The sequence below is a fragment of the Mauremys mutica genome, chromosome 8 (genome assembly GCF_020497125.1).
Source record: "Mauremys mutica isolate MM-2020 ecotype Southern chromosome 8, ASM2049712v1, whole genome shotgun sequence".
Classification (NCBI taxonomy): domain Eukaryota; kingdom Metazoa; phylum Chordata; order Testudines; family Geoemydidae; genus Mauremys; species Mauremys mutica.
The window spans coordinates 45,017,590-45,036,522 of NC_059079.1; the positions used below are offsets into that span (position 1 = coordinate 45,017,590).

Below are 18,933 nucleotides of genomic sequence, written 5' to 3' on the forward strand. Positions count from 1 at the left end.
TGTAAGGAAACTGTGACTCTCCTCGTATTTCTTGCCCAACTTGCTCAGCGTAATTTCAATCTTGTTGGGATTCAGTCTCTGCTAATTTAGTGCCATCTTGTCATGAATTTCACTAAAGAAATTTCTTAAACAACGAAATCCCCTAAGTATCTGGAGAAAGTAGCATATGTAGCTTGGTATTATCAGTAAGCACCTACTTCCCACACACTTTTCAAAGCAGTAGCAGATAGAATTAAAGAGCACTAGAGTTATTACAAATCTCATGGGAACACAACACAAGATTTCTGGGGTGCTGGAACAGTTTTTATAGTGGGGGTGCTGTGTGCCATTGAACTAAAATGTAATGGTAACCACTTCAAGTCAGGGAGTGCTGCAGCACCCCCTGCACCCTTAGTTCCAGCACCTATGATTGATGTTGATTGATGTTGATGATACTGACTAGAATCCCTTGTCAGATAGCACCGGAAACAGATGTAAACATTCCCAGTCATACTTGAAAATGCAATAGAATCTATTGACAGACAGTATCAAATGATTCTGACAGCCATAATAATACCAACAAAGGCAGGCCTTTTCCATCATGTTATTTGTGACTGACAAAGGCTATCTCAGCACCATATTTCAGCTCCCTCTCTGAAAACAAACAAAAAGTTAGCAAACAAACATTTCTGTCCAGGTGTTTTTATAGCTGTTTTGCCACCACTTTCAAGACCTAGAAAATCAAATACTGGTATAGAAATACCAAACAGTCGGGTCTAGCAAAGTTCATGCAACAAACTTTCTCCATCTTCTTTAAAACAATAGAATTATGTGCCAATCAGAACATCTCATGTTACAAAAGGAATTTTGCCAGACAAGGATGTAAGCCACAAGTTTTTGCAGGGGAACGGAATACCAGTTCTACATGCAGAAATTGATCAGATTTTGCAGTTGATGTAATCTCCAGTAGCAACTGACAGGATGGGTAGGACTGGCCACAACCTTGAAGACAACTCCAAGACAATGTACTAAAGATGTTTTCTGCCCTGAAAAATATCTGAACCACACTCTCTTTTGTAATTCTCAATAATCCCTGGAGAAATGGAATTCAGTCTGGATGCAGTCTCCAGTTAAATGCACTCTTCTCCCCAGACAGCAAAAACAATCCTGCATTCTGCCAGGGACTCACATAAACCACACTGTTCACTACTTGTTTCAGCCACAATCATTGTTACCTATACCACTTTTCTCTGCATCAGCACCAAGGGATTCAGACTCCACTTTCTGCCCCATGCCTTCTTTACTCAGCTCCCCACAGCGTGCTAAATACTGCACTCTGGTGGTCATATATTACCATTCCTTGCAGTCCTATGAACAACAGCTCTTCAATACCCAATTAATTGCTCCCTTAGCAGTCACCACTGGAACCTAGAGACAGGTGTCCACTCCCCTCTAAGACTTTCAGAGGTTTCTCTTGAATCCCACTGCACGAAATGGTGGACTTATAAACTGCCGAGTTCATAAGAGGTCAAATGATCAAGTATAGAATGTCCCTTTAATATTTTTCGATTTTTCCTTAAATATCTGGTTATTTAAAGCTAAAGATAGTTTTATCCCAATAGCTACAGAATTCCCTATATTTTCCTGCACCTAGCGGGGGGAATACAACAAATATTAAGATGCAGTTATTTAGATGGTTAATGCTTTTGGGAAATAACAGTACAGTTTGTAATTTTTTGAAAAAGTAAAATCACAAGGTAAACTAAAAGCACAATAAAATATCAAGATAAAAGTGCAAAATTCTTTCATGACACAATGGCCACAGTTATCACTTCACAAATGTTGTAATGTAGAGTTGACGCAGTATTCAGTGTCATTCAGATGAAAAGCATCTTTGTCCCATATATGCTTAAATTACCAAATTTCATTAGAAGTTAGAATGCACACTAAATATTTATATACCTACCAGTGGTATGTTTATAAATCCACTTACTCTTGTGTAAGGAATAGACAGAAATGTTTAAACAATACACTTTTAGTGTATTAAGTACAAAATGTAGGGAGAAATATAATGAACTTCGTTAAATGAATAAACCAGTTAAGTCCATACTTTCACTGCTAGAACAGAGTAAAGTCATGTTATGCATTAATTTAACATTTTTATCTTCTGAATGTCAGCCCAAAACGTGGATCGCAAAGTAGTAAAGACCAGTTATAGAACTTTAAATATCTTGTGCAATGTAATTATTCGCTTCCTAGATTGCTTTGGTAATGAGCGCAAACCAAAACATAATGCACATTTTTCAATTTTTTGCATAACTATAAATAGAAATGCTTGTGTGCATGTATCTGTTTTTTATGTATGTGTAAATATAAGATATACAATTTTAGACTCTTGATTAACACAACTTCATTAACTAGATAAAGAGATCTTTATCTAAATTTTGGGAATCTTCTAACCAGCACTTTGCTTTATTTCAGTCTGTGATTGAAATGTCTGCAACAATATTTTTATATGAACAGTTTGGCTTGAAATACAAAATTAAAATATTTATATTATATTATATTTGTGAATCCACATCTATTTTGTATAAAATACTTGAAAACAGTATTGAATTTGTTGTACAGCTTCAAGAATATTACTTAAAATGTAAAGGAAAGCAATCCTAGATAAATCCAACAAATAATAATGAGTGCAAGAGAGAAAGGAAGGATGTTCATTTGCCAAAAGATAAATGAATAATTAACTCTTTGTAACAAAGCAATAATTATTAAATTGGACATTGCCTTAATGCCAAAAACAGTACAATGTAGCTGTTTGACATAAAGCTAAGAAACAAAATGTTAATCTGAAATGAACAGTTTAAATATGGAATTATGATATACTTGGCTTCCTGTAGTATAGCTGTCAAGCTTGGGCAGTTCGTTGGTCAATAGTGACATTCTATGTGTCAGTGAACAGAGTCTCTTGATACCGTAACCTGCAGTTCACACATTACTGAAGCTCCAACTGTCGAACATTCAAGTCCCTTGGTATTATTGCAGTTTCCAGACTCTCCTGACTGGCTCATGTTTCATTCTTTGGCAATTTGCCCTAATGATATCCCTCAGGAGCTTTCAGACCCTCTTTTTTTCCATATTTAATCGTATTATATTAATCTGAGTGATGAGCAAACTGTGCTGCACAAATTGTAATTGTCTGTGATTTCTGCCAAGATGCTCTTATAATTATTTTTTCCGTTTTTATTATAAAAATGTATATGCAAAATTGTTCTATAATTTTTATAAACAAATATAACTGTCCAAGATACCCAGGATGCTAAAACTTTAATTTCTGCTTTGTTCCATGAAGAGATTTCCCCTATAAAATCCATAACATCTCAGCACTGTACTAGCAGGATCCACATTTTTTTAGCTCTTACATTTGCTACAGTAGAAATGCATGCTTAATAAAGACCAGTACTAATTAAGTCAATATTGGATAGTCACTTTATCGATGACCTAATAAGACATTATAACCATCTTTAGTCTTCCATAAACAAGGTGGCTTCTAAACCTCCTTCTGTCTGTGCCATTATCATAGATCACCATCGGATTATCTGTGGCAAATCAAGTACCAGGGAAGGCAATTGTAGCACCAATAGTGGAACTAAAAAGATAAGATTTTGAGTCTTATTATATGGCTGGGTTTCCAAAATCCTATGCATAGGAAAGGTGTTTCCTTCCCCCTCCCTTCCTTTCTTTTACTCCATCTGAGAACTTCAGATCAGTAGGATTGTGTTCTTGGTGATGTCTCATGTACTGGATCTGGGCTACCTCTGTTTGGAAACAGTGTTGCTATTTTCTCATTGTGTGCAATTTCCCACCTATTTTATGAATAAAATCAACCAGATTCAGTCCAGTTTATCTGTCTTCATGGTAGGAGGGCCCAGGATGGGAGAGCAAATGCAAAGTAATTATTGGTTGTTTCAAATGGTTTTATTCACAATACTGTGTAGAAGTAGGTCCTCCAGGTAAGGATCTGTGGCATACAGCCTGCAAGATAGCACCTCATGAATGGTAAAACAAACTGGGCTGCTGGGACCAATATTAGTGGAGACTAACATCTCATTACAGGAGACCATGGTGCCTCATACCAGAAGTTGTTCACCTACTGGTCAGAGAACCATCTCTTGTCAACTTCTGTCCTGTCTCTCATCACGAATTTTCTGGGAGGGGTTATTTGAAAAGGTGACAAAGCTGGTCTCATATCATTTGAAGTGTCCTGATTTACTGGAGTCTTTTTTTCCAAAAGTTGTTTAGAGATGAAGACAGAAAAAGACTAAGGAGAATTTAGTTCAGCCCTCAGGAATAGTGTCTGAAAGTTACTTATGCTCCTTCTCAGATGAATGGAATGTTGTGTAAGTTCACTTGAGTCCCAAATATCCATGATGATGATACCCGATCTGTCTTCTACCTTTGACACTGTTGATCATGATGTGGTGTTGAGTTACAGGAGTAGAGGAAGCTGCTCTTTTGTGGCTCAGGTCTTTTATCCAAGATTACCAAGGGTGATTTGCAGGAAATTGCGTCATTTTCCCAAAGACAAAGACTATTTGTTTGCTAAGATGTCTGTGGAAGGCAGAAGGTTTGGGTATTTGGCTCTTTAAATTATTAGCTGGAAAACTATTTCAGTTTTGGGGCATGCAGCGGGCTTGCTATGCTCTTGGCTCCTTTGTTTGGCTTATTAATGGGGATTTAAAACAAAATTTAAAAAGTATAGGATTAATTTCTGATGTTACTCTGACATATGAGTTTGCAGGCTTGATGCAAGGACATCTGTTTGCTCTTTTTTTTTATTTTTTTTGTTTTGTTAAGGGAGGATGGCTTAGGAGGGATAACTATTAGGGGCATCCTTTTCAAATTGTGTCAGTTTATCATTTTGTAAATGTTTGTGCACTTGAAGTCTTTAAATCCAGGTTGGAGGATGTCAGTAGCCCAGCCAGGGGTTAAAGGCCTACTGTGGGAGTGGGTGTGTGAGATTCTGTGGCCTGCAATATGCAGGAGATCAGACTAGGTGATCGTGATGGTCCCTTCTGGCCTTAAAGTCTATGAGTCTATGTTCAGAGGTTATGATGGTCTATAATACTTTGGTCTAATGTTGTTTTTTGGGTTTAGTGTGTGGGTGCTGGGTGGTGTTGGTGGCCTGTGATATTCAGGAGGCCAGACTAGATGATCTGGTGGTCTGTTCTAGCCCTAAACTATGACATCTTAACAGTTGAAAATAATATTAACAATGCTACGTTTAAACATTTTTTCATGCAGTTGAGACTTTAAAAATATAAACTTTTCATTTTAAATTTTGTACTTTGTGTTAAAAATTTTTTGTTGTCAATTCTTTGTATATATTTTTATTTTCAGTTAACTGCTTGTGTTCATGGGTCAGCTGCATTGTTATATCCAATGTATTGGCAACACATATACATCCCAGTGCTTCCTCCACACCTTCTGGACTACTGCTGGTAAGATAGCTAATATATTATATTATGTTTAATTCTGAGATACGTAGCTATAATAATGCCTAGCTTTGTCAATCTAGGTAACTCATGAAAACATTAATAAATTGTGTGAATGAATACACTAATAATGATGCATGCCCCAATTCAGGAAGGCACTTAAACTGGAACAAAGATGAACTTAAGCATGTGGCTAAGTGGTTTCCTGTATTGTGACCTTAAACTGTAATACTATGTATTATCAATATAACATTTGGAAGCATATTTACAAAAGCTGTGTATATTTTCCAAACAGAGAATGAATGCAGTAATTTTAATATAAGTATCTTATAGTTTTCATTTATGTAAAGCTGTTTTACTTTAAAAAATACTGGAATTGTAAGCTAAAGTCTGATTCTTGGGTTTTGATTTAGGAGCAAAAATTAATGGGCAATATTATTATATTATATTATTATTTAATATTTGGATTCCATTAGCATTTTTGAAGCCCAGTCACCATCAGGACCTCATCCAGTTCCTGCCCCAAAAAGCTTACAGTCTGCTTTTGGGTATTCAGAATCTTTGGAGAGGAAATTTTTTTGTCAACAAATACTGCTGTTAAAGAATTGCCCCAACCTGCAGTGTGCTGATCACATGGAAGACTTTGTATTCTTGTCAAGTTACAGTTGAAAGTTGTGCTTTTGGCCTCTATGGCCACTTCTCACAATTGTTCAAGAGAAAGTGGCTCCAGTTATACATATTTGGTGGCCATGAATTATTAGGACTGTCAGGGTATTTTCAGAAGTAATTTACTGTTCAGAAAAGGCTTGGGCTTTAAGACCTAGGAATACCAATGATTTATTATTCATTTATTTGTATTATCATAGTCCTTAGTGATGCAACTGAAACAGAGGCTCCATTGGGCTAGTCACTGTACATACACATAGCAAGAGATAGTCCCTGCCCCAAGGAGCATGTAATTTAAATAGACAATTCTGAAAAGAATGGGAAAAAGAATTATTATGCCCATTTTACAGATATGGAACTGCAGCCTAGAGATGTAGAGTAAGGTTAGACGGGAAGTGTGTGATAGAGCCAGGAATAGAGCCCAGATCTCCTGAGTGCCTTACCAACAATATCTGCCTTCTTTCCTGTCTTTGGTTAATGTTTCCTGTATCCCCCGCAGTTGAAATGTTTGGTAGGTTGCTGGATTTTTTGTAGAACCTATGAGTATTGGTGTTTGTTTCATTGACTTTTGTTCAATCCATCGGTATCATCTTGATTTCTAAAGAAGTTCTAAATATATTTGCTTAAGGCTTCTTGGTGGTCTCTTCTTAAGCAGATGGTTGATTTGTGTGGGTTGTTTTTTCTCTCCATGGTAGTATCTTTATTTTATTAGTAAGTTATCTTTTCTCTTTTTTTCCCTTCAAAGCATACCCAAGCCCTTCATTTCAAATGATACATTTCTTTTGGAGAAACTCATTCCTGTTTGCTTTCTTTCTAGCCTTTGAGAAAATGCATCAAGACAGGGGTATAGCTTGGACACAGTTCTTTTAGCTTTCATGTCACTTGAACTTAGAATCAGAACTCCTGACTCTTCTTCAACATCATCCATCTTTGCTCTTCTCAGAAAGAAGGCAGATTTCTGAACCTGAATTCACCCTTTTCTTCACCTGGTACCCTACAATATTTATCTTGTACCACAGGGCTTTTATTTCTCACTACTAAGCTGTGGATAGTATACACAGACATTGTAGTGGCAAGTCCTGTGCACAGTTGATTGTCATGTTAATAGTTGAGATTCTAGGTCTTAATGGCATGATCCAAACATTTGATTCGCTCACTAAAGAAACAAGAAGTTTCTAAACTTGTAAGACTTGTTTATATTCTCTTTCTTTGTTTCTTTAGCACTATAGAGGAAAACAAGTTTATAAAGTTTTCAAGTTGCGACATAAAAATCACAAAAGCAACCGCATGATAGGGGAAATTACCACAGCAATTATAATTCAACTTTTTTTGCTCAGCTTATTGCATATATATGTTTCTCTATCTGAGCGCTTCTATTACAGGGCTGTTTTATTTTTAGGCAGATAGAAGTATTACAATAAGGGCTACATGAAATACTTCTCCTTCCCCAGGTTCTTGGCTCTGATTAGCAAAGTAAATATTTTCCCCATAGGCATATAACATGACCGAGTGTTGAGGAACACTAGTTAAATATAGGACCCTACTGTATGATTTCAGTGCCTAAATGTAATGAGAGCAATCTATGGGTGCTGCCACTATTCAGAATGAGTAAAATGACCTTAATAGGCTTTCATGTGCATTGTTATTATGTTGCCATTGTCTTGACATAAAAATGTTATTTGTATTTTTACAGTATTGTCATTGTTTCCTTTTGGCCCAATATGTCATGTCATAACCAGAGATTGCTCCAATATTATTTCACTTGGACTTCATTATGCTGTCTCCCATAGACTTAGTCACATTGTCACAGCATCATTGTAACATGAAACTCAATTCAAGAAACTGAGGTATTAGCAGCTTGCCACGGAAATTGTTTGTGCCAGAGAGGTTTGGCTGTTTTAAAATCATAGTTAAAAAACCCAAACTAACTAAGATGATTTAGTCTACTTAAAGGAAGTAGGCCCTGATTTTGCAAACACTTACACATGTGAGTAACCCCATGAGACCCAATAGAAATCATACAATATAGAGCTGGAAGGAAACTCAAGAGATCATCTACTCCAGCATCCTGGGCTGAGTCCAAATAATTGTCCAACCTGTTCCTAAAAACCTCCACAACCTCCATTGGAAGCCTATTCCAGTACTTAATTATTTTTAGAGTTCGAAGAAATGTTTTTTTTCTAATTCTAACTTAAATCTCCCTTCCTGCTGATTAAGTCTATTACTATTTGTCCCATCCTGCATGGGCATGGAAAACAATTGATCACTGTCCTCTTTATAACAGCCCTTAACATGTTTGAAGACTCTTATGAAATTCCCCCTCCCCTCCAGTCTTCCTTTCTCAAGACTAAACAAATCCTGTTTTTTTTAACATTTTCTCATAATCAGGTTTTTATTCCAGCTGAGGCCTCACCAGTGATGTGTAAAGCAGGACAGTTACCTCACAGGTCTTACATATTACACTCCTATTAATAAACCCCAAATGATATTAGCCTTTTCACAACTGCATCACACTGTTCACTCATTTTCAGTTTGTGATCCGCTATAACCCCCAGATCCTTTTCAATGGTACTACCAGTTTTCCCCCATTTTATAGTTATGCATTTGATTTTACTTTCCTACGTGTAGTACTTTGCATTTGTCTCTGAATCAGTGACATGTGCTCTTCATTATTTACCACTCCCCCAATGTTTGTATCATCTGAAAATTTTATTAATTATGATAGTATGTTGTCTTCCAGGTCATTGATAAAATGACAAATAGTGTAGGCCCAAGAACCTATCCCTGCTGGACGCCACTAGAAAAAAACCTGCTTAATGACGATTCCCTGTTTACAATTACATTCTGAAACCTTTCAGTTAGCCAATTTTTAATCCATTTAATGTGTGCCATGTTAATTTTATATCATTCTAGTTTTTTAATCAAAATGTCATGTGATAGCTATTTTGATTTACATTAATTACATTACCCTCTTTTAATTATTTATTAATCAAGTCCCGTATCTCTTGCTTGGGATTGATGTTAGACTGACAGGCCATAAATTCCCAGGTCATCCCATTTATCCTTTTTAAAAATTGGCAAACCATTTTCTTTCTTCCAGTCTCCTGGAAATTTCCCACTGTTCCAAGACTTACTGAAAAATCAATAGTCCAGTGTGTTCCTCAGCTAGCTCTTAAGATTCTTGGATGCAAGTTACCTGGATCTGCGTATTGAAAAATGTCTAAATTTAGTAGCTTTTGTTTAATACTAGTAGAATGGAAAGAGTGTATCAGCACCTTCTGAAGAGACTGTGTCATCTGTTTTCCCCCACCCAAATACATAACAGAAATATTTCTTGACCATTTCTGCCTTTTCTGCATTATTACTGATAATTCTACCATTTCCATTTAGTAATGGATCAATAGCATTGTCAGGATTCTCTTTGTTCCTAATATATTTTTTAAAAACTCCTTATCGTTCTTAGCTCTGCTAGCCATAGATTTGTGCTTATCAATTTTCTACAATTTCTAACTTCTGATTTATTTTCATTACTATCAACTGCTGATTTTTTACATTTCTTTCATTCTAAATACCGTATATTCTGGCGTATAAGACGACTTTCTATATTAAAAAACAACCCCCAAAAATCGGGGGTCGTCTTATACGCCGGGTATAAACAGCGGGCGGCTGGGATTTAAAAGGCTCTGTGCTCCCCGCCGCAGCGGGCAGCCCAGAGCCCTCTGACTCCCCACCGCGGCTGGGATTTAAAAGGCTCTGGGCTCCCCGCCGAAGCGAGCAGCCCAGAGCCCTCTGATTCCCGGCCGCGGCTGGGATTTGAAAGGCTCTGGGCTCCCCGCCGCAGCGGGCAGCCCAGAACCCTCTGATTCCCGGCCACGGCTGGGATTTGAAAGGCTCTGGGCTCCCCCCCTCGGAAGGGGGGGTCGTCTTATAGGGCGAATATAGGCCAAAACCTATATTTTAACTGTAAAATTAGGGGGTCGTCTTATACGGCCCGTCGCCCTATACGCCGGAAAATATGGTAATATATATTTTATAGCTGCCTTCAATTCCCTTCTGACCAAGGTTTTTTTTTTAACCAGCACAGCTGGTTTGTGGCTTTTGGGGCATCTAATAAGATATTCTTAACTAATTCCCAATTATCGCTCACAGTTTTCTGATTAAACTCTTCCTCACAGCTGATTTGGCTTGTAACTGTTCTCAGCTTTGTGCAAATGGTCCTATTTAAGTACCAACTATGTGTTTATGTGTTGTGATAAAGTTCCTCCTCTACCTTGGTGGGTTCTGCGCTTATTGGCGGATTTTGCTAGCCTCAGAGATCTTCCTGTGTTGGATCAGGAGTTGGGAGGTTTTGGGGGGAACCTAGGCCCGCCCTCTACCCGGGTTCCAGCCCAGGGCTCTGTGGACTACAGCTGTCTAGAGTGCCTTCTGGAACAGCTACACGACAGCTACAATTCCCTGAGCTACTTCCCCATGGCCTCCTCCCAACACCTTCTTTGTCTTCACCACAGGACCTTCCTCCTGATATCTGTTAACGCTTGTACTCCTCAGTCCTCCAGAAGCACATCCTCTTACTCCCAGCTCCTTACTCACACCTCACTAACTGGAGTGAGAGCCTTTTTATACCAGGTCGTCCTGATTAGCCTTAATTAATTCTAGTAACTTCCCAATTAGCTACAGGTGTCCTAATTAGCCTGCCTGCCTTAATTAGTTCTAGAAAGTTCCTGAGTGTTCTGGAATAGTCACTGTTCTTTTACCCAGGGAAAAGGGACCTGCTTAAGCTGGAGCTAATGTATCTACCTTCGACCACTCTCTTGTAGCCATCTGGCCTGACTCTGTCACAGTGTATATAGATATTACTAGGCTGGACTTTTTTTTGCTTGCACATTATAAATGTGATCAGGTCATGTACCTAATTTTTAGTTTTCTTATCGGTTCCTCTTCATCTGTTAGGACAAGGTCTAATAAAGAATTCCCCTGTGTTGGCTACAACACTTTTTGAGTTAGGACATAGTGATCTGTAATGTTTAGAAATTCCAAGGATGTTGTAGTACTGACTGTGTGAGACCTCCAGAATACGTCACTTAATTAAAGTCTTCCATGATCACGCAGGTTTTTTGTCTACACATTATAGGTAGAGGTATAAGGAAGTGGTCATCCTGTTCTCTAGTGTGATTTAGTTGTGGTACAACAGACACCAACTAATACCCCATCTTGGGCTTTATCTGTTAGGACATTTATCCATAAACATTCAAGATGATTTTCTTCTGAGTTATCAGTGGCTCAGAAACACTTACTGCAATTTTTGACAGAGTGCCACTCCCCCACCTATTTTGCCCACACTGGATCCTTCCTAAATAGGTTAAAGCCACTGATTTTTTTTTAACATTCCATTCACATGAATCATCCCACCAGGTTTCAGTAATACAAACTAGAGCAATTCCAATTCCTCTTGCTTGTTACCCAGACTCCTGGCATTGGTGTATAGGCAATTCAGGAATTTTTTCTCTTCATGTCTTTTAATTCCTTGATTAATTTTTTTTCAACATCTCGATTTTGTGCTGAGTGCTCATATCTTCCATCTTTTACCCTTCCCTTTCGCTATTAGTTTAACTCCGTCCTGACTACTCTAGTCAGCCTGTCCCCAAGAAGAGTGGTCCTCCTTCTCCTGAGGTGGATGCCATCCAAGCTATACAGCCCCCTCTCTGCACAGAAGGGGGACCAATGTTCTACAAAACCAAAACTCTCCACCCTACACCAATTAACCAGCCTACCCAGTATTTTTCCAGGTATCAAAGATAGGCTAAATGGTCGGTAAGTCCTCAGGTTCTCCTTGTAATCTATTTTAAAGATAGGTACTATGTTTGTCCTTCTCCAGTCCTTTGGGACTTCACCCATCCTCCATCAGTTCTCAAAGAAAATCACTAATTGTTCCCGGATTGCTTCAGCTATTTCCTTAAGAACTTTAGGGTGAGTTTCATCAGGAAGCACAGGAACAAATCTACACAGACACACCCCTAGAGCCCCGGCCTGGAGTATTTTATCCGCTACCTAAGATCCATAAACCTGGGAATCCTGGACACCCCATCATGTCAGGCATTGGCACCTTGACAGCAGGATTGTCTGGCTACTTGGACTCTCTCTTCAGGCTCTATGTTACCAGCACTCTCCACTATCTTTGAGACACCACAGACTTCCTGAGGAAACTACAATCCATCGGTGGTCTTCCAGAAAACACCATCCTAGCCACTGTGGATGTAGCAGTTCTTTACACCAACATTCCACATAAAGATGGACTACAAGCCATCAGAACAGTATCCCCGATAATGTCACAACAAACCTGGTGGCTGAACTTTGTGACTTTGTCCTCACCCACAACTATTTCAGATTTGGGGACAATTTATACCTTCACGTCAGCGGCACTGCTAAGGGTACCCGCATGGCCCCACAGTATGCCAACATTTTTATGGCTGACTTAGAACAGTGCTTCCTCAGCTCTCGTCCCCTAGCATCCCTACTCTACTTGCGCTACATTGATGACATCTTCATCATCATCCTTGAAGGGGCCATTTAGGGATCGGGGGCAAAAATCTGTCTGGGGATTGGTCCTGCTTTGAGCTGGGGGTTGGACTAAATGATCTCCTGAGGTCCCTTCCAGCCCTGATATTCTATGTCTTTACCTGGGCCCTTGAGGAATTCCACCAGGATTTCAACAATTTCCACCCCACCATCAACCTTAGCCTGGACCAGTCCACACAAGAGATCCACTTCCTGGACACTACAGTGCAAATAAGCGATGGTCATATAAACACCACGCTGTACCGGAAACCTACTGACTGCTATACTTACCTACATGCCTCCAGCTTTCATCCAGACCACATCACACGATCCATTGTCTACAGCCAAGCTCTAAGATACAACCACATTTGCTCCAATCCCTCATGCAGAGACAAACACCTACAGGATCTCTATCAAGCATTCTTAAAATTACAGTACCCACCTGCTGAAGTGAAGAAACAGAATTGACAGAGCCAGAAGGGTACCCAGAAGTCACCTACTACAGGATAGGCCCAACAAAGAAAGTAACAGACCACCACTAGCTGTCACCTACACCACTCAACTGAAACCTCTCCAGTGCATCATCAAGGATCTACAACCTATCCTGAAGGATGATCCCTCACTCTCATAGACGTTGGGAGACAGGCCAGTCCTCGCTTACAGACAGCCCCCCAACCTGAAGCAAATACACACCAGCAACTACACACCACACAACAAAAACACTAAACCAGGAACCAATCCCTGCAACAAACCCCATTGCCAACTCTGTCTGCATATCTATTCAAAGGACACCATCATAGGACCTAACCACATCAGCCACACCATCAGGGGCTCGTTCACCTGCACAGCTACCAATGTGATATATGCCATCGTGCCAGCAATGCTCCTCTGCCATGTACATTGGCCAAACCGGACAGTCTCTATGCAAAAGAATAAATGGACACAAATCAGACATCAAGAATTGTAACATTCAAAAACCAGTAGTCCAATCTCCCTGGACACTCAATAACATACTTAAAAGTGGCAATTCTTCAACAAAAAAACTTCAGAAACAGACTTCAAAGAGAAACTGCAGAACTGAAATTAATTTGCAAACTGGACACCATCAAATTAGGTCTGACTAAAGACTGGGGGTGGATGGGTCACTACAAAAAGTAATTTTCCCTCTGCTGATACTCACACCTTCTTGTCAACTGTTGGGAATAGGCCACATCCATCTTGATTGCATTGGCCTCATTAGCACTATAAAAGTAATTTTCCCTCTCTTGATATTCACCTTTTCTTGTCAACTGTTGAGACACTTCTGCCCTAATTGAATTGGCCTCGTTAGCACTGACCCCCTCACTTGGTAAGGCAACTCCCATCTTTTCATGTGCTGTAATATTTATACTGCTTACTGTATTTTTCATTCCATGCATCTGATGAAGTGGGTTTTAGCCCATGAAAGCTTACGCCCAAATACATTTGTTAGTCTCTAAGGTGCCACAAGGACTCCTCATTTTCTCCCCATAGAAACAGTGTTGACCTTCATGGGGGGAGGAAGGGGACAAAAGAACTAGGGTCTCCATCATAGCATGACAGCCCTTCATGAGTTGGCAAATGTGGCAGGCTGGTCAGTCTGAAATGTCACTGCTGTTTCCCATACCTTGACCCCTGTAAAGTTGGGGGGCTACCATTTCTCTTTATCCTTTCTCACACACCTGGCAAAGCAGCTGGAGGGCTGACCTGAATTAGGAAAAATAGAAGAAAACAGGGGGAGGGATAGCTCAGTGGTTTGAGCATTGACCTGCTAAACCCAGGATTGTGAGTTCAATCTTTGAGGGGGCCATTTAGGAAACTGGGGTGTTTTTAAAAAAAACAAACCTGTGTAAGGCTTTGTCCTGCTTCGAGCAGGGGGTTGGACTAGATGATCTCCTGAGGTCCCTTCCAACCCTGATATTCTGTCTTTATATACACAGTCTACAAAATGTAATAATAAAAGTCTGACTTAGATTATTGGAACAATCAGCATTTGTTAATTTAGCTTTAAATCAGGGAGGTCTTAGAAAATGTGGGGAATTGACAACATATCAGCTGCCACAAGTAAGCAAAATGGGGTGCGCTAAGCACAGAGTTGTTCAGCCATAACTTTGAACTTCCCTTGTTTTTATTGACTAAAACTAAGGTTTTAATATTCTATGACTGTTTTCATGTGAATGAACATGCTACAATCACATTTGGTTTGTTTTCTCATTGGTGAAAGTTTATGTTCAAAAGTGATATATGCTTATTTATTTCAACTTAAAAACTTGTCATCTTGTCCGCAGGCTGTGATCTATGTAACATTTGGACCCAAACTCTGCAATAGTGATTAAGGAGAATTTATATTTTGTGTCCAATAATTCTGATTTTTATCAGTACCTCACTGTAATCTGAGGTTTTTTTTCATGGTATTCTTAAGCAGGCTTTGATAGCTCCATGACTGGGATATAATTCTAGTTGTCACATGGCATCAATAGAAAAGAATGCTGGAAAGCACATTTGGAAGAATATTTGACAGAATATTATCTTTATGAAAAAATTCACAACTTTAAACTTTCTTTATTATATGGTTATGTGGAAAATGTAGTTCTTTAAAGTACATCCCCAGCTTGTTTTATATTTATTCAAATATTCTCTGATGATCACCGTGCACAAGTTTGTTTCATGTATCTAGGGGTTAATGTGCTATTATGCTGTACACCTTTGGTAGAAGCAGCAAAGAATCCTGTGGCACCTTATAGACTAACAGACGTTTTGCAGCATGAGCTTTCGTGGGTGAATACCCACTTCTTCGGATGCAAGCAGTGGCCCGAAGAAGTGGGTATTCACCCACGAAAGCTCATGCTGCAAAACGTCTGTTAGTCTATAAGGTGCCACAGGATTCTTTGCTGCTTCTACAGAACCAGACTAACACGGCTACCCCTCTGATACTTGACACCTTTGGTAGTTACCTTTCTGTTCAGTGTTTACATACTGGTTCCTGGATCTTTTTTCCACCATTTATAATTGTTTTCTTACAGATATGGGTATTATCAGTGTAGCTAACTCTAATGAATTTCTCCACAACATTAGTTTTGTCAGTATTTTCCCCTGATATCAAGCATTGGCTGTAGTCTTATGGAAATTTAATTCAAGTAAAATGATGTTATTATTTAGTACCATGAGTCATATGCACTCTTTAAATGATGCTCCATTCTCTTAATTCCCAACAATAGCATTGCTTTAACTTTTCCTTTGAGCGTGAAGTCTTTTTTTTTAGTATGCATCCAATCTTTCTTTTGATAATCAGTTTAATTGTGAGACTGAGTAAGCTACTGGATTGGAAAGGTATGGAAATGCTTTTAGCATCTCAACTTGACTGCAATATCTTACTGCATCTTAGAGGTCTAAATCTGTTGGCTTCACCTGCATTGCAATGCAGCATTTCATGTTCTACTTGGGTTGTTGTTGGATGGCATATAGTTTCTTGTCATAGTTCACCATTAAAATGACAGACTTATGATATGGAATGAGAGACTTATGGTATAGAGTTCAGTAGTATACAACTTTAAAACTCCCAATAACAAAGATAGTTATTAGGATCTGGGTTAATGTACAGGGCGTAAAGCCTGGATTGTAGCCATAAAGCATAGAGAACCCAAACTGGCATCACATCTTTATGATATTTATGTACAAGATGGTGATGTAATCATTCCCATTACATCAGCCAAGAAGAACACACTCTTCAGAATGGCAGGTAAAAGGCTTCTTCCTCATGAAACTCTCACTCTGGAGCCAAACTTTTGGAGTATGGGCTCCTCCAGGTTAGCACTACAGCTGTGTCTGCTTTACCTGAACTTGCAGTACTCAGATTAAGTTCAAGCCAAGCCAAAGAGATCTGATTCAGGCTGGCTAGAATGTGTGTCCAGCCAAACTGCTCAGCCGGCCTTACACATCTGATTTTATCTATCTTAATTCCCATAGTTGGGTACTGTGTCTTGAGTTCTACAGAGTCCACTTCTGTTGGAGATTTAAAAAGAGAATAAATTCCTTTGCTTAGTTTAGACTAAAGATGTGCATGCCCAGTACTGCTTTAAATGATGAAGACTAGTTGGAGTCTGCTTTGTGTCGAGATTTTCTATATTTGTTTATCATATTAAGAAGATGAAGATACGGGTGGTTTGTATTTCAAGAAAAAAATGATTTTTTTTCATTTTTTATTTCAGTGCACCGATGCCCTATCTAATTGGAGTTCACTTAAGCTTAATAGAAGTGAGTAATTTTCAAACTAATCTTTATATTTCATATATGTGTGTGAGAATGGAAAAGATTACAGGGGACATTATCTTTTTTCCTTATGGAGAAAGGATTGGTGAGCATTTTGTCAATTGTTTTATTAAGAACATGCATATTATAGAGAATAATTTTAATGAAGTCGCTTAGAGAATGATTACCAGTTTAATTAGCATAATTAAATGACTGACTACAAACACTGGAAGCACCATGAAAGTAGAAATGTCCTTAGTAAAAGTTGTGTTTTCAAATTTGCTGTGTGAATATTGAGGGCTTGCATCATGTGTTTTTGCTTATACTTCATTATCTTTGTATGAATTTTCTTGTGCATTATGTTTGGTGTATTTAACCTCCTGTGTAAAATAGGGTATACCTGCTTCACTAGTCTTTAGTGGAAAGTCAACTTAATTAACATAGGTATGTCTACACTGCCATAAAACACCCACGGCTGGCCAGTGTCAGCATACTCAGGCTTGCGGGACTTGGGCTTCAGAGCTATAAATTTGCAGTGTAGACATTCTGGCCGTAGCCTGGGCTCTGGGGCCCTCCCCCCTCATGGAGTCTCTACCCATGAACCTGGGCTCCAGCCCAAACCTGAATGTCTATGCTGCAATTTTATAGCCCTGTGAGCCCAAGTCTGTTGACATAGGTGAGCCACAAATGTTTTGTTGCAGTGTAGACATACCCTCAGGCTACAATACTTCATTTAACAGAATGAGAAAGAAAGGTTGAAAAAACTGCTGTTTTCATCTCCTTGTATACAGTTGTTATCACATAAACTATTATTGAATCTCTGACCTTTAAAAAACTTGGAAAAACTGGTTCACTAATGCTGTAGACATTGTAAATGTGCCTGAATGCGCAAGCAAAAATAATGATAATAGTAAATTAGACGCTCATGGAGTCTGCTAAGCATCTGTGGCTTCCCCACTCATAAATCAGACATTATTCTAAAAGGGTATTTGATTTGATTTTTCCAATGAAATTTTTTACATTCTTACTCTGCTGTAACCCGTTCTGTAAGAACCATTCCACGTTATCAGATGTTCATATACAGGCATAACAATTGCTTTAAAAAACATTGTTTTGCCCAAAGACTAAAGGTTACGTTTTAAGAATGTTGGAAGAAAGAATGTTAGTTTCTAGGCACTGTCCCTGGGCAGTCTTTAACACTTTGGAGACAGCAGCTCATATTATGTCATCTTGTAATCATTTAAAGATGTCATTGGCTCTGTTTGTATGGTCTGGGTCTTGATTTTCATAAAAGGTACTTTGTCAGTCTCCCATTCAAGGGCTTTCTTTGGTTTAGACTTGCAATAGATAAGGCCATATATAAACAAGGCCATATAGATAAGGCCATATATTCACATTTGCTATGTTGAGGTAGGGTTTTTTTCTCCTCCAGCCCTGTCATCCAGCACAACACACCTTTATGTCCCTGAAAAAGACACATATGTCACCTGTATTGATGATTCCAGACATGGTCTTCTGTATTCCTTTTGTCGGGAAAGATCCTGCATCTAGACATGCTATTGTGTTGACCACAATGGCATGAAACATTAGATTCCTCTTATCTTAGTCGTCTAAGACAGTAAGTCATCTGAGAAAGGTTTACTATGAAACTGAAACCACTGAGTTATTCCTTTGAGCCATGTTATTTCCAGGACTACATAGGCAACAATTTAGCCACCTTTCCCCAAAGAACAACTCACAGAATTTTCACCTTGTGATCACCTGCTTTCATTAAAAACTTTTTTGCCTTTACTTCTATGAAGTGAATAGATACCCAAGACTTCTGAACTCTCATGAATTCTGAGAACATTAGCTAATATTTCCTTTGATTCTTAGTGTGATTATATGCTTATCTTCATCTTCTGTGTTCCACAAATATAAGGTGCTATTGTAATGAATTTATATCCAGAGACTATTCTGCCTACAAATTAGG

The 18,933-nt window shown here is 38.8% G+C and overlaps 1 protein-coding gene across 2 annotated transcripts in view; it reads left to right on the forward strand.

The window, feature by feature from the left end:
- DENND1B (DENN domain containing 1B) overlaps window positions 1–18,933 on the forward strand; it is a 268,816-nt gene that overhangs the window by 176,810 nt on the left and 73,073 nt on the right. For both annotated transcript variants that reach the window (XM_045028045.1, XM_045028046.1), the window contains 2 exons: window positions 5,380–5,480; window positions 16,922–16,967. In XM_045028045.1, coding sequence (XP_044883980.1) covers window positions 5,380–5,480; window positions 16,922–16,967 — 147 coding nt within the window. The remainder of the gene's footprint in view (window positions 1–5,379; window positions 5,481–16,921; window positions 16,968–18,933) is intronic.